This window comes from Puccinia triticina, chromosome 1A (assembly GCF_026914185.1).
Source record: "Puccinia triticina chromosome 1A, complete sequence".
Classification (NCBI taxonomy): domain Eukaryota; kingdom Fungi; phylum Basidiomycota; class Pucciniomycetes; order Pucciniales; family Pucciniaceae; genus Puccinia; species Puccinia triticina.
In genome coordinates, this window is record NC_070558.1 from 9,012,034 (window position 1) to 9,025,738 (window position 13,705).

Here is a 13,705-nt window from a genome sequence, read left to right on the forward strand (position 1 = left end):
TGTGGGGCCAATGGAAAAGCCAGCACGAACCAACGATGACAACAACTAGCAACGAGCTCATCGAGCATATCCAGAATTCCATGGTCGGACTGCTCGCACCTATCGTCGAAGCCATACCCAGCGCACCAAGCTCGATCAACCACGACCAACTAGAGAAGAACTGTCAGCAATTCACAATCCAGCTGGTCAACCTATTCGGCCAATACCACCAAGCCAGCCAGCAGCAACAGTTTACAGAAGCCGACAGCCAAAACCACAAAAAGCGCAGGCGGACAAACTCCTTCGATGCTAAGCCCCATCCCGACCACCACCGAGCTCGATCCGAACCCAACCCAGCTTCCTCTCATCCCACCAGCATCCATAGGTCACATTCCCTCAATCCGACAAGCAATCCAGCCAAACCCTCTCCAAACGAAAAGCCACCCATCCCCATCACATCCGATAGCACCTCTCATCAACCTTCAAATCAAGAGCCTACTCCTCAGCCCCGAGGCCATCTCGAAGGAGATGTGGAGGACCCTATCTCAGAAGAGCTACGGATGCTTATCCAAAGCGAGATAGAGGCTGGCATCGACAACCTAGCACTGCAAATTCACGACAGCCTTTCCGACGCCAAACGCGAATTGATTTTACTCAATCATGAATTTTGGAAAACTCAAACGGGAGAAGAAACATCCGATCCCTCAACCCAGCATCCCCCCACGTCCTCGCCGCTCATATCACCCCCAACGAAAATCGAAGCAGCATCGATAGGAGAGAAACTGAAATTTCAGTTCGAGAATCACATGATTCACTGCTACAAACGCTATCTGGAACAGTTCGTCTTTGCTATAGGCTTCACCGGCCTAGGATCCGAACCCTTGGACTTTGCTCAGGTTCATCAACAACCGCTCCAACAAACACCCTCTGAGGCGAACTTGGATAACAAGACACCAGACCTGGATCCGAAGCCCGAACAGTCACTCAGTACGAGCCCGACCAAGGATGAGCTGGAAAAGAACAGTCTGGTTATCAAACAGCTGGTCGAAGAAAAATTCAGATCCAATAGTGAGGAGATCGGCCGGATGGTGGAAGAAAAAGTGAAATCAAACAGTCAACAGAACGAGCAAATGCTTCAAGAGCAACTCACCTCTAACCGCACGAAGATCGGTCTAGATTTTGAGGAAAAGATTACAGCCATCAACCAGACGATCGAACAATATCTTGGAGAAAAACTGAGGCCAATTGGTGAGCAGACTGAACGGATGGTCGAAGAAAAACTCATCTCGAATAGTCAGAAGAGCGAGCGAGAAATCGAAGAAAAACTTGAATCACTCCGAAAGGAGTCTGAACGAACAATCGAGGAGAAGCTTTCATCGACTAGTCAGAAGATTGAAGATCACATCGAAGAAAGGCTAAGTCCGATCACTCAGGCTACCGAGCGAATGGTTCAAGAGAAGCTGCAATCGTATCAGGAAGCACTCGAGAAACAGGCGGTCGAATACCGCAAAGGGATCCGGAGCGACATCATTCAGTGCAGGGAAGAGAACTCGAAGGATTTGGACGATTTGATCGGACAGATACAAAGATTATTCGTGACAGAGAAGGATAAACTGTCGCTATTGCAGAAACAAACCGACGGATTCCAGGACCGGATAGCACAACTCGAGAGTCTGCTTGAGAAGGAAACCGACCCTGTGCTCCGAAGAAAAGCCGTCCTCATCTCACTCGGCTTGCTCGAGTCCAATCACGTCAACCAAAAGTCGAACCTTAGCATCTTCTTGACCAAACTTAACGATCATCTCCGGGTCAATTTGGGCCAGATCGACATCCAAGATCCCACCTGGAACCCTAGACTCGCACTCGGCACACCTAACGGCCATCACGAACCGGGAGAGAACCGAGCGGAACCGGGTGCCGATCCAAGCGAAGCCAGGAGAGGTGTGAACACTCCAAGCACTCCCAGGATGCCTCAAGCCTCTGCAACAGCTGTAGAGAACCTCTTCTTTGAGAAACTGCTCATCCAACTTTTGCGGAGGATCAATGAGACCGTCCGACTCCAAGAGGGACAGCCCAATGGATTTAATCCAGAGGCCCCACCCGATCATGACAACCAGGGCCATCGCGTTGAAGACCAAAACTATCAACAGCCAGACCACCACCCAGACCAAGCCCATCAAAACCACAACCACCAAGGAGAACATCACCCAGATACCCATGGCTTTCCTCAAGACAATATACTGGCCCATCAACCTCACTCGTCTGATCGTCCTCCCCTCCAGGAGATCCATCACATCTTGGATGAATTCTTTGAACTGAATTTCAAGAAATTTGTTTGGCCCAAGTTCAGCAATCTGATTTTCCACCTGGAGCAGTACTTGGCTAGGTCAGTTCTTGTTCTCTTTCTCTGGTTGATTTTCATGCGGGTAGACAAGTTGAATATTGATGTATTTTTGATACTTTTTTCACAATATCCTATCTAGCCAACAAGTGTAGTGTCTTCTTATTCATTATTACTGCATCATTCCATTTTCTGTTTTTCTATGGCATCTTCTTCTTTTTTTCTTCTTTTTTAGATCAAGTTAACCTTGCTCCTACTGCAATGCGTATCTTTCTATCCCCCTTTTTTTCTACTTCTGTCTTCTTGACCGTTCATCTACCTTCTCTATCATTTATTAAGCTCTTTTTTTATCATTGGATTGGGATTTTTGAAGTAGTGTATCAGTCTTGGTAATGTCTTTTCACATCAGTTGTCCTTCACTAATGACAAAAGGTAAACTTAATTTTCTACCATTGCACTAGTGGTGAACTTCTTGTCTGTTTCAATAGGGACTCAAGCTTAACTAAGTCTTTCCAATGAGGCACAGAGCACCTCCAAAGGAGAGGCTTAGGCCCCGTTTGGCACCAATATAAATATAGGTGATATAATCAATTTTACAGCAGGCAGAATACCTTCTGAAGTGCCTTTGGTGAGCAGCTTGGCCTTATCTCACCCCAGAGAATCTGTGTGCTACTCATGTGGCTCTAATTTGGTGGATTTCCTACTAAGAAAAACTACCAAAGCCTTGGCCACAGTGCCTCAAAGTGCCCCAAAATTTCACAGCGCTTTGTTAAATAACCTTGCTAAGAATGGTAATTAGCTTCTAGGCAACACACTAGTAACAGAAGTTAACTTTGAGGGGGTGGTGGCTTTTGGTCATATTTTCTACTAAGGTACTAAATTGACTCCTGTTCTGGAGTGGGCAATCAGCGCACCCACTCCCCCATGAGAGGATGGAAAAAAATAATAAAGAATATTTGCAAACAACTAAATTTTCAACCCCCAAACAAGGTGTCTAAATTAGTATTCCAACTCCAATAATTTGCCCTGGGTTAATTATTGGTCCTGGGTACCCGGGGCGGGAATCAATTTGTGGTCAATGAGGATGTCTGCTACTTTTGGGAGTTGGGAATTGAATTTCTGGGATTCAAATTTTCAAGTCCCTAAAATAAATGTCAAAACAAAATTGCTGATTTTCTTCCGAAATCCCTGCCAGCCTCAGGCCAAGAATCTGACTTTAGTCCTAAGCCTTTCCTTCAGAGACACTTTGCGCCTTCTCGGAGAGGCTTAGTCAAGCTCGACTTCCACCGAGCTTAACACAAGTCCCTTCTTCCTTCGGAGAGCGGCGGTGTACTCGTGCCGGATAACCTGTCAGATTGAGAATGTAGTGTAGCTGGAGATTGCCAAGACGCCCAGGCTGAGCTCCTCCTGCGGGCTTGATACATCACCAGCCCACCATTTTTCAGGATCAATCTATTTACATGATGGCAGATGCAAAGTCTGTGTGCGGCAAGTGCGCAGCGAAGCGCGGGGCGAGCCGCAGCAGGCTGTGCCGGAGCGATGTGACCTCAGGCCGCCCGCCAGCAGCGGCCAAGCCCAGTGCCCACCCACCCCGAACCAGCAAACCATCGGAGCAGAACCACTAGAACATGGCCAGCCACGAAGAACAACAGCTCATCGGCCTCCTCACGCAGTCGCTCAGCCCAGCAACCGAGCCGCTCGCCAGGAAACAGCTCGACCAGAACCTCAAAGTGCACCTGCCCACCCAGCAGCCGCTCCGATTCACAAACTCACTCGCCACGGTCTCAGTCAACCCCCACCACCCACCAGAGGTACATATGAACGACCGCAGACAAGCCAGAACAAGCAAACTGACCACACATTCAACCCATCCAGCTCCGTCTCCATGCCCTCGTCCTCCTCCGAACCATCCCACTCGATCCGTCCAACAACAAGATATGGTCAACCGCACTCAGCCCAGAACAACAGCGCCAGATCCTCAACCAGCTCTTCAGTGCACTCCTCGCCCCAGCAGAGCCACCGACCCCTCCAGAGATCATCAACCAGCTGGCCCGGGTCATCGCCCATCTCGCTAGAAACTCGCCCGAGATCACCCTGCAATCCTCTGGTATGTAGCCGTTAAGCCACAAGCACCAGCCCAAGATAATAATAATAATAACAATCCATCTCCAGACGAATGGTCCACCCTCCTAAGACCAATCCTTCTGGCCAATCTTCTCCCCCAGCAGCAACAACCCCCATTGCCATCAAACCCGATCCTCCAAACCGCCCTTCTCGAAATCTTCGTCGCCCTCCCATGGCTCTTCTCCAGCTCACCAACCGAACTGGAAGCGATCGTCCTCGCAAGCCTCAGCTCCGATCATTTCCCTCTGAGACTAGCTGCCCTCCAAGCGATCTGCGTCCCCGACCTCGAACTCGACACCTCCTTCGCCCATCCAGTCCTACAAGCCGTTCTCCTACCTCTCCCATCACATCCCAACCAATCCGAGGCTGAAGCTGCTATGACCCATCTGATCGAATTCGTCACCTTCAACGACATTCCCGATATCTCCATCTGGCTCGAACCATTACTACAGCTCACCCTCGATCAAAATCGGATCCTGTCCATCCGGACTACCGCCCTAGAGTGCCTCATCACACTCATCGAATGTCGCCCACAAGCCTCTAACCTAACCCCTAGCTTGACCTGGCTCACCCCCGTCTTTCGTGGCTTGGTCGGTTTGATGGCCGAAATCGACGAAGACGAAGAATGGTCTCTTACTCTTGATGATGATGAGGAAGACCAGGATGCGATCTATATCCAAGCAGAACAGGCCCTCGACCGGCTCACCCAAGAGGTCACCAGAACTCATTGCGACCAACTCTTCGAACTCATCCTCTCTGCCGTCCAACCGCCTCTGCCGGCTTCATGGAAGGCCAAACATGCCCTACTCTCAGTCCTTGCGGTCACAGGCGAAGGACTTGCTGAATCCTTCTCACTTGCTGCTGATCAGATCTATCATGTCCTCCAAGCCGGCTTTGATGATCCTCATCCACGAGTAGTCTATGCCGCAATCTATGCGATCGCCCAACTTTCATCACCACTCAAGGTCAGTCAGAAGTTTTGTTCGGCCCCGTGCTTTTTTTTTGGTAATGCTTTCTCACATCAAACCTTTTCTTTTCAAAAAAAAATAAATCGACGTAGATCACCTTCTCTACCAAGCCAGTCCATCAACAAGTCTTGTCCTGGCTCCTTCGATGCCTCGAAAATAGTTCCCAGCCGCGTCTTCAAGCATTTGCTGCCAAGGCGCTGATCAACGTCCTCTGGGACAACGGTTTTCGCAAGGTCGAGGTGGCAGACGAGATGATCGGACCGATCCTGACTCGGCTGATCTCCTTGTGCGATTCGAACTACAACGATCGTCGATCGCTCTCCAATAAAATCCGCCTGGACGCACTCAATGCAATCGGGAAGCTAGTCGGGTCTATCAGCCGACAGGGAGCCCTTGTCAGTTCTTCCTTAGCTAACGCACATGACCCGAAACATTATCCGTGCTCACATCACAATATCATTCTCATAGGCATTCTTCGATACCACTATCTCGACTCTGCGTAAACTGATGGAGGGAGTCGATCTAGCTCGTGCGGCCTCAAGCAGTGACGGGGGTGGACTTGATGATGAGGAGGTTGACGAGACTGAGCTGAGAGTCTTTGAAGTGATCAGTCGACTCGGTGCGTGACCTGATCAGAAAATCAGTTTTCCCTTCTTAGTCTCGTGAACGGATTATTAACGATCTTCCTGCTCAGGTAGCCATGACTAGCGGCGAACAAAGGTTCGATGTTGAGGGAGATTGGTGGGCTCATCGGATGGTGAACAGCCTAGGTGAGCAACCTCATTCCTCATCTATCAATTTTCTTTTTTCTTTTTCTTAAAAAAGGCCCGCTGCGTGTATTTTTTTGCCTTGAAATAAATGCCTTGAATATCTTACCAATAAGGAATTTTGTTTCATGCACAATTTCAGAATTAAAACGGCAAGCGCAAACCCGAATTTTAGGCTCGCTGGCTGGACTCTCGGGTGGAATGAATGCTCAACGGTTTGTTGATCAGGGATGCTTGACGATCATCATAGACCGCGTGATCAAGATTTGTCACTCCAAACCGGACATCTCGATCTCCGCTCTGCTAGATAATTGTCACGAATTTGATGATCGACAATGGGAATCGTGAGCATTCTTTCTTTCCCTTTCGCAGGGTTCCTTGTCCGACAAATCGATCTGAATCTCTCACCATGAATCCAGGGTAGTCATCGGAGAACAAACCTTCGGGATCAAATCGGCGGAATTGGCCGACAAGGAACTATCACTCAGGACCCTGATCCTTCTGGCTAACAACATCGGCGCTTGGCTGATTCCACATTGCGATCAAATCGTCGGTGCTGTCGTTCCCTTATTGAAGTTCTAGTTGCGTCTGCTTTTCTCTCTCTGTGTTTCTCGGTGGATTTTATATTGATGATCCCCAAACATGCCTACAGTTTCAGCGATGAAGTGCGAGAATCTGCAATGACTTTATTGCCCCTATTGGTTCAAAGTATGTCTCAAGTTGAGCAAGTGAAGTGATGAAGACCTTTTGCGATGAAGATCTGATCCTTGTTTCGCCATTTTTCGCAGGTGCCAAAGCATCTGGCATGTCGGCCCAGCAAGTAGAAGGAGCCTCCACGAGTTTTTGCAACTCGATCACGCTTGCATTTGACGCTGAGCCATTAGACGTAGGTAATCTGGCCGACTGTTTATTGATGGCTTGGGCGGAGTGCGTGGGATACCAAGCGCCATCGCACGAGGAAGTGAAACACATGACCGAAGCGTGCTGTGAACGGATCCGGCGGGTAATAGCACATGGGACGGGTGATGACGATGGGGAGAATGAGAAGTGCGAGGAAGGGCTCCGGCGACTGTTTACGGGGATCTCACGCGTGCTGAGGATCTCGGTTGGAATCCATCCCGAGTGGATGTGGTCCCATATCAACCAGCGGATCGTCGACTGGACTCGGATCGTCGACCCGCAACCGTCGGCTATCTCGATCGGTTTGAAAAGACTCGGCTTCCGTCTCGTCGGCGCTTTCGTCAAATTCTATTCCTCCGCCGCCGCCGGGCCTGAATTAATCGAAAAAGTCGGCAAGAATATCTTGCTAGGTTTTACCGATCACGGTTGGTACTCTTTTCTCAAGATCAGACATCGCACTTTGATCTCTGACGTCTCTTTTGGGTAGACGAGTGCGTGAGAGGTCTCGCTCCTTTTATCGTCGGTCTGTGTGCCGAGAAGAACGGGGAAAGTCCGAAGCCTGTGTACATGGAGCTAATCAAATGTGAGGCTCCGCTTACTTGGCTTGCCAATTTCCTCCTTCCGATCATGACCCTGACTGATTAATATTTGTGCGTGATTTACTTCGGATCGCTGGTCGCTAGCTTCGATGGATCTTTTGGTCACTGGCTTGCAAGCCAACTCTCGCTCAATTGGCACAACCGGGACATTCGGTGAAGCGGCTCAAGTCGCTCGTGAGAACTGCGTTTCGGCATGTGCGTATTTGATGCGTAGAAGGGATCTTGTTTTTTCGTCTTCCCTTTGCTTAAGCTAACCTTTTTTTGTTCTTTGTTATTGCAGTGGCAAAGATCATCAGGAACCCTGAAGGTCTTGTGATCGATGTTGATAAGATCTTACCTCAGTGGATTGATGCTTTGCCGATCGAGATTGATGTAGAGGAGGTTGAACCAAGTTATGGATTGTTACTAGAACTGATTGCACGGTGAGTAAATCTTCCAGTTCGCTATGTACGAGTGAGGGGGATACTCAAAGATGGGAAGGGTATGTGAGTGCAGAGGACACGAATCAGTAGACCCAACGAAGAACGAGATCGGCCGGATCGAGCAAGTCATCCAATCCCTCCTCTCAGCCATCCTCAACGACTCAATTACCTTCGAGTCTCGTAACTCTTTGTCTGTCGCACTCAATGCGTATTTGTCTCAGCTGCCCCCACAGATTGTCGAGCTTAAGAACAACGGACATCTCCCCCCTGACTCCGTTTGGACCCGGTTAGATGGCTTCTTGGCTCTTAACGCTCCCAATTCTACTTAACAGTAGTTTTTTCATTCATTCGGATCATTTTGCATGTACTTGTTTTTTTGTTCTTTTTTTGCTTTCAGATTCGATCCTTGGGAGTTATGTTCCTTGGTGTTTCTTCTTCAGTACATAGGTTTTCCCTGATTTTCAAAAGATTAAAATACCACCTCTTGTTTGTTGTTGATCTCTACAATTGTTACATAGAAAAGGAGCTCTGGTTGGTTTGGGAATTATCAAAGATAGGAATCTACTGTCAGAGGAATGTGTTGGTCTCTTTGTGAGTGGATTTACAACGAGGCGATAGCCCCCAAATTTGGGGCTCCAGGGGGTGTGGAATAATAAATCCGCTGAGTCTGCTCAAATGGACTCCGGGACAGGCCATAGGTTGAAGGGTTGAAGGTTCTGTTCATGACCATGTGGAGTAAGATGTGGTATACAAAAGCAGAGCATCAACACCGGCGTTACTTGCATACTGACGCCGGCGTTACTCGCATGACAGATATTTTGTACTGGTTTGTTTGGCCCCCAGAGGCCATTTCTTGAGTTTTATTTTTATTTTTTTAAAGTGTAATTTTGCCTTTGGCATTACACACTATGAATATCATGATATCTACCTACAAGTATTTTTGTAATTTATGTTTGTAGTTTGTTTTTTCAGTACTTGTTTCTTAGGAAACATGCTACATTAGATATGGTAAAACATGTCTTTTAAAATAATCTTTTGAAAGTAAACCCTCATAAGGCTTGGCAGTTTACTTCCAAAAGATCAGGCGGAAAAGTAGTGTCTTACACAATGCAGGGGGACATGGCAAGATTATTTATTGTGTAATAATCACGCTACCAAACAGGGCCTAATAAGTGGGTTGAAGGTTGAATGGGTGGTGTGTAGTTGTCCAAGCGCAGAAGTGGCGGCCAGGGGTTTGGTCCACCGGGATTCAAACACCGGACTCATCACTCTCTTCAAAGTGATTATACTATGTTGTTGCAGGGGAGACACCAAGCTTCCGTGGGTGATGGTTACTGCTAGGCCATCTGGACCCTCCATTTCTTTAGTTATATGTAGATATATGTAGATGATTATTAGCCTTATAAATCCATACATCTGGAGCCATTAGCAGCCAATTGGATCTATGTATGGTGTTGCAAGCCCATCTGGGCACTCACCAAAGTTTGGCTGAAAAAAGGCCAAGCCCGTGTGGCCAACCCTAAAGCCCGCTTGGCCAATCCTCAAGCCCACCTGGCACACTCCCAACCCCCGCTTGGCATCTTGCAAAGTGGTTGGGGTTTGGCACAAAGCCCCGCTGGGCCAATTTCAAGCAAGGGTGCCATACACACCAAACGCTGTGAAGGCCATCAAGGAGAGAAGTTTCCCTCCTTGATGGTTGGTCTACAAACTGGTCATCAAGAAGGGAAGACTCCCTTCTTGATGATAAATACAAGTATCACCCACCATGAAGGGAGTCTTTCCTCCCCAATGACCAGCCTACAGACCGGCCATTGAGAAGGAAACACTCCCTTGTTGATGTCTGATGCGCAATGTTGAGAAGGGAGAACATTTCCCCTCCTTGAGGGCATGTTGTTCTTGCCTTTCAAGGCAGAGACAAGGGCCGGTGTGTTGCATGCCAAGTCACAGATCCCATTGGCCTAGAGCTTGATCTCGGCCAAGCGGGACTTGGCTGTGTGCCAAGCTCTGCCCCCCGCACAACCTGCCTGATCAAGCCCGCTGGGCACATAGTCATACCCAACCCCCGGAGGCACTCGGCCAAGTGGGAGTTGGGTATGTGCCCAGGTGCGCTTGCAACACCATACTAGAGTCTAGTAAAACAAGATCCCTCCTGTTATTTATGTAATCTCCAAGCATTTCCACAGGCTATGGTACAGATTCATGGTATAAATTCATACAAAACTGATCAAATCTTGTGCTCCATTGTCTTTGGTAAAATTGCATTTTTATGAGAGGTTTGCTAAACTGTGAGCTGTAAAAATGATTATTACACGCCGGGGGTACTTCTTGCCATGCGGCCGTGTGGATCCAACAGGTTGCATCAAATTGTGGAATTCAGTAATTGTAGGCACCCTGTTGGAAAAGGACAGAGCTGTCAATTCCTCATCCATCCAATGGGAAAAATGCATGGATTCCACACCAGGTCATGGACTCCCGGTGGATTCCATGAGTGCACAGTTCTGTGATTGTGGAAACCACACTTTCACTCATTTGCTATGTGCTTTACACGGCTGCTCTGATTGGGCAGGATCATGCTTTTAAACATGCTTGTATACAGTCATGACTGTTGATTGCTGGTCTCATCATGCCCCGCCTGGTTAGGTTTTCTTTGACTTCATATCCATCCAAAAGGCCAAGGTCCTCCATTTGCCTCCTGTCATCATAATGCCAGATCCTCCAAGCCTGCCCTCCCCTCCTCCAAACTCCCTCCTCCTGTCCAGTCTCTGCTTGACTCCTCCATGCCTGATCAGAAAAAAATCACTGAGCCCACCACCCAAAACCAACACCCTCCTCTCAACCTGCTGCAAGCCCTTGCTGACCTTCCTCAACCACCTCCTGACTTTGAACCCGGCAAGTTGCACTCCAAGCCCCGGCTCTTTCCATAGAGCTTAAGAAAAGGGGCATGCTAAATGCACCCCAAGTTTTTACTTCATGTACACCAACAAAAAGGGGTACACTACTGGGTACACCAACAAAATTGGGGTATTCTTGATTACACCCCAATCTTCAAGGGGTACCCACCTGGCCACCCCAAAAACATTGGGGTGCTTGCATCAAAACTCCAAAAGAGCTTAGATATTGGGGCGCAATCCAATTTACCCCAACAGAGATGGTGTACATGAGGGGTGCACCCCAAACACACTTCTGGAGGCGGTCATTGAGGGCAGGTGGACTCCAATTGATGCCTGGCGCAGACCAATTGTTGGGGAGTTGCTACTCCCACCTCCCCTTGGTGACCGGCACATACCGGGCATTGAGAGGAGGTGGACTCTCCTTGGTTGCCGGTACCTACCGGTCATCGAGGGGAGTAGAAACTCCTCTCAATGGCCAACCCAGACCAGTCAGCAAGGGGAGTTGCTACTCCCTTCAAACCGGTCATCAGGGGAAGTAGAAACTCCCCTTGATGACCAACACCAACCAATCATCGAGGGGAGTTGATAATCCCCTCAATGACTGGTCTCATTGAGGGGAGTAGCAACTCCTCTTGATAACCATACCAGACAGATCATGAAGGGTAGTTGCTACTCCCTTTAATGACTGAAAGAGACCGGACATCAAGGGGAGTTTCAACTCCCCTTGATGATTGATCGGTGTTGGTCATTGAGGGGAGTAGCAGTCATCAAGGCCAGTTGCTACTCCCCTTGATGATTGGTCAGTGCTGTTCATTGAGGGGAGTTGCTACTCCCCTTGATGTGTGGTCTGTCCCAGGAATCCAGGGAGTCCACCTCCTCTTGATACCCGGTTTGTGCCAGTCACCGAGAGGAGGTGGTACTCCTTTCAATGACCGGTCTGTGCCGGGGATCAATGGGAGTAGCAACTCCCCTTGCTGACCAGTCTGTGCGCCTGGGCATCAAGGGGGGTTATTCTCCTTGATGACCGGCACACCGGTGGTTGAGGGGTGTGCACAGACCGGTCTGTCCTCTCAGTGGCGACCGGTGTGACAAGTCGGGCTGGGTGCCGGATATGTACAGTACATCTGGGGTGTGAAGGGGCTCACCCCTATCACAGGGTATCAGATTGGAGTGCAGGGGGTTTGCACCCCATTATGATGGGGTTTCATGGCCATGTACACAATAGATTTCACTTGTTTTGGGGTACCCTGTGGCTCACCCCAACTTCCATGGGGTATGAGGTGCTGTACCCCATCTTCACAGGAGTGTGTAGGTGTACACCCCAAGTGGTTTGGGGTACACATCAGTTGTACCCCTTTTTGATGTCCATGAAGTAAAAACTTGGGGTGCATTTAGCATGCCCCCAAGAAAAACCAGGCCGCAATTGATCATGTGCATGCTTTACTCTCCAACAGTCTTGAAAAACAAGGTACATGCCTCCCTCTATCTCTCTTTGGAAACATTGTTGGAGCTTCCAAACCCGGGGAAGTGTGTTTGTTTTGATGACCAGTTCCTCAACCAGTTTGTTGCTCAACAAGATATTGAGACCCGGAGCCATGAGCTTCCCCTGGGCATCCTTTTGAGCAGCTTGAGTGCCAAGAAACTTGGTGGCTTTGTCAGACTGCCCTCTCTCAAGATAACCAGCAGTGCAAGAAGAGGCAGCAGCAGTAGTCAAATGGTTGGGCAAAGGATGTGGCGGATGGGTAGACTCCTCTATCTACTCGCCATCCTCACCCTTGTCTTTGTCCCCTGGCAGTGGCACCCATCCAGAGCTTCCCTTGATCACATCTCTATCTGTCCAAAATTGCAATCCTTCATCTCATCCCCCTCCTCTCCTTGTTTTTCCTTTTTTTCTCTTTTTTTCTGGTTGTAAAATGGTGTTTTTCGCTATTCTCATCTGTTTTTTATCCATGATAATGCAGCATCTGCTACCCTGTGGGTGGCAGCTTTCAGTTCAGCTACATAGTACCATTTGACCCAAGATTGTTGGGGAGTGACCCAATGCTCCAGTCAGAAGCCGGGCCAGCCACGTCCCGTCTAGTGTTGTTTGTAAGACAAGGAGAGCTTGCCGCCTCCACGGAATGCCCGTGGCTTGCGTGGAATGCACGAGATGATTCCGGCGAGGCCACACTCACAATTCTTGGTGTAGCCCATGTGGGAGTGTGGACTGACAGCCGCTGGTCCGCCCCCTGCAAGGGTCAGCCGTGGAATCCTTGTCAATTCCAAGTCAGTCCTATGCCTTGACCCTGGTCCCAATCTTCTTTTTTTAACGGACTTACTTCGTGCATTGCAAAAAAGCAGATTCCCAAACACTTTGCGCACTGCGGGTAAAATATGCAACTCTTTGAAGATTTTTTTTGACCAATCAATAGAGTAAAGGCTTCCCATTGGTGTCTTTGAATTTTTTGGGAGTTTTTCAAAGCATTCTTTTATGTTTAAAAAAATCATTAAAACCAGAAAAAATGTAGGATTTAGGCGCCTAAAATACAAGGTTCCCATAGCCCAAAAATTTCAAAGAATTTATTGAGCAATAAAAAATGTAAGAACAGCTACTTCAAAAATTTTCAGACACTTTGTGCAAGCACACAGGTCTGAAAAATAAGAAACTTCACCACATATTAGCACATTGCATCCAAATTATCCTCATTTTTCAGACCTGTATCCTTGCAAAAAGT

At 48.5% G+C, this 13,705-nt stretch overlaps 2 protein-coding genes across 2 annotated transcripts; both read left to right on the forward strand.

Moving 5' to 3' along the window:
• Positions 1 to 35: 35 nt before the first annotated feature.
• Positions 36 to 2,475, forward strand: PtA15_1A1011 (uncharacterized protein; the record flags this gene model as incomplete). Its single annotated transcript, XM_053165072.1, has 2 exons — positions 36 to 2,365; positions 2,463 to 2,475. The coding sequence occupies 2 exons, from the start codon at positions 36 to 38 to the stop codon at positions 2,473 to 2,475; spliced, it is 2,343 nt and encodes a 780-aa protein (XP_053017224.1).
• A 1,473-nt stretch (positions 2,476 to 3,948) lies between these two features.
• On the forward strand, positions 3,949 to 8,429 carry PtA15_1A1012 (uncharacterized protein; the record flags this gene model as incomplete). Its single annotated transcript, XM_053165073.1, has 14 exons — positions 3,949 to 4,131; positions 4,196 to 4,427; positions 4,493 to 5,409; positions 5,505 to 5,807; positions 5,881 to 6,031; positions 6,111 to 6,182; positions 6,322 to 6,523; positions 6,599 to 6,760; positions 6,832 to 6,887; positions 6,968 to 7,504; positions 7,567 to 7,662; positions 7,763 to 7,873; positions 7,959 to 8,100; positions 8,174 to 8,429. The coding sequence occupies 14 exons, from the start codon at positions 3,949 to 3,951 to the stop codon at positions 8,427 to 8,429; spliced, it is 3,420 nt and encodes a 1,139-aa protein (XP_053017225.1).
• Positions 8,430 to 13,705: the final 5,276 nt, after the last annotated feature.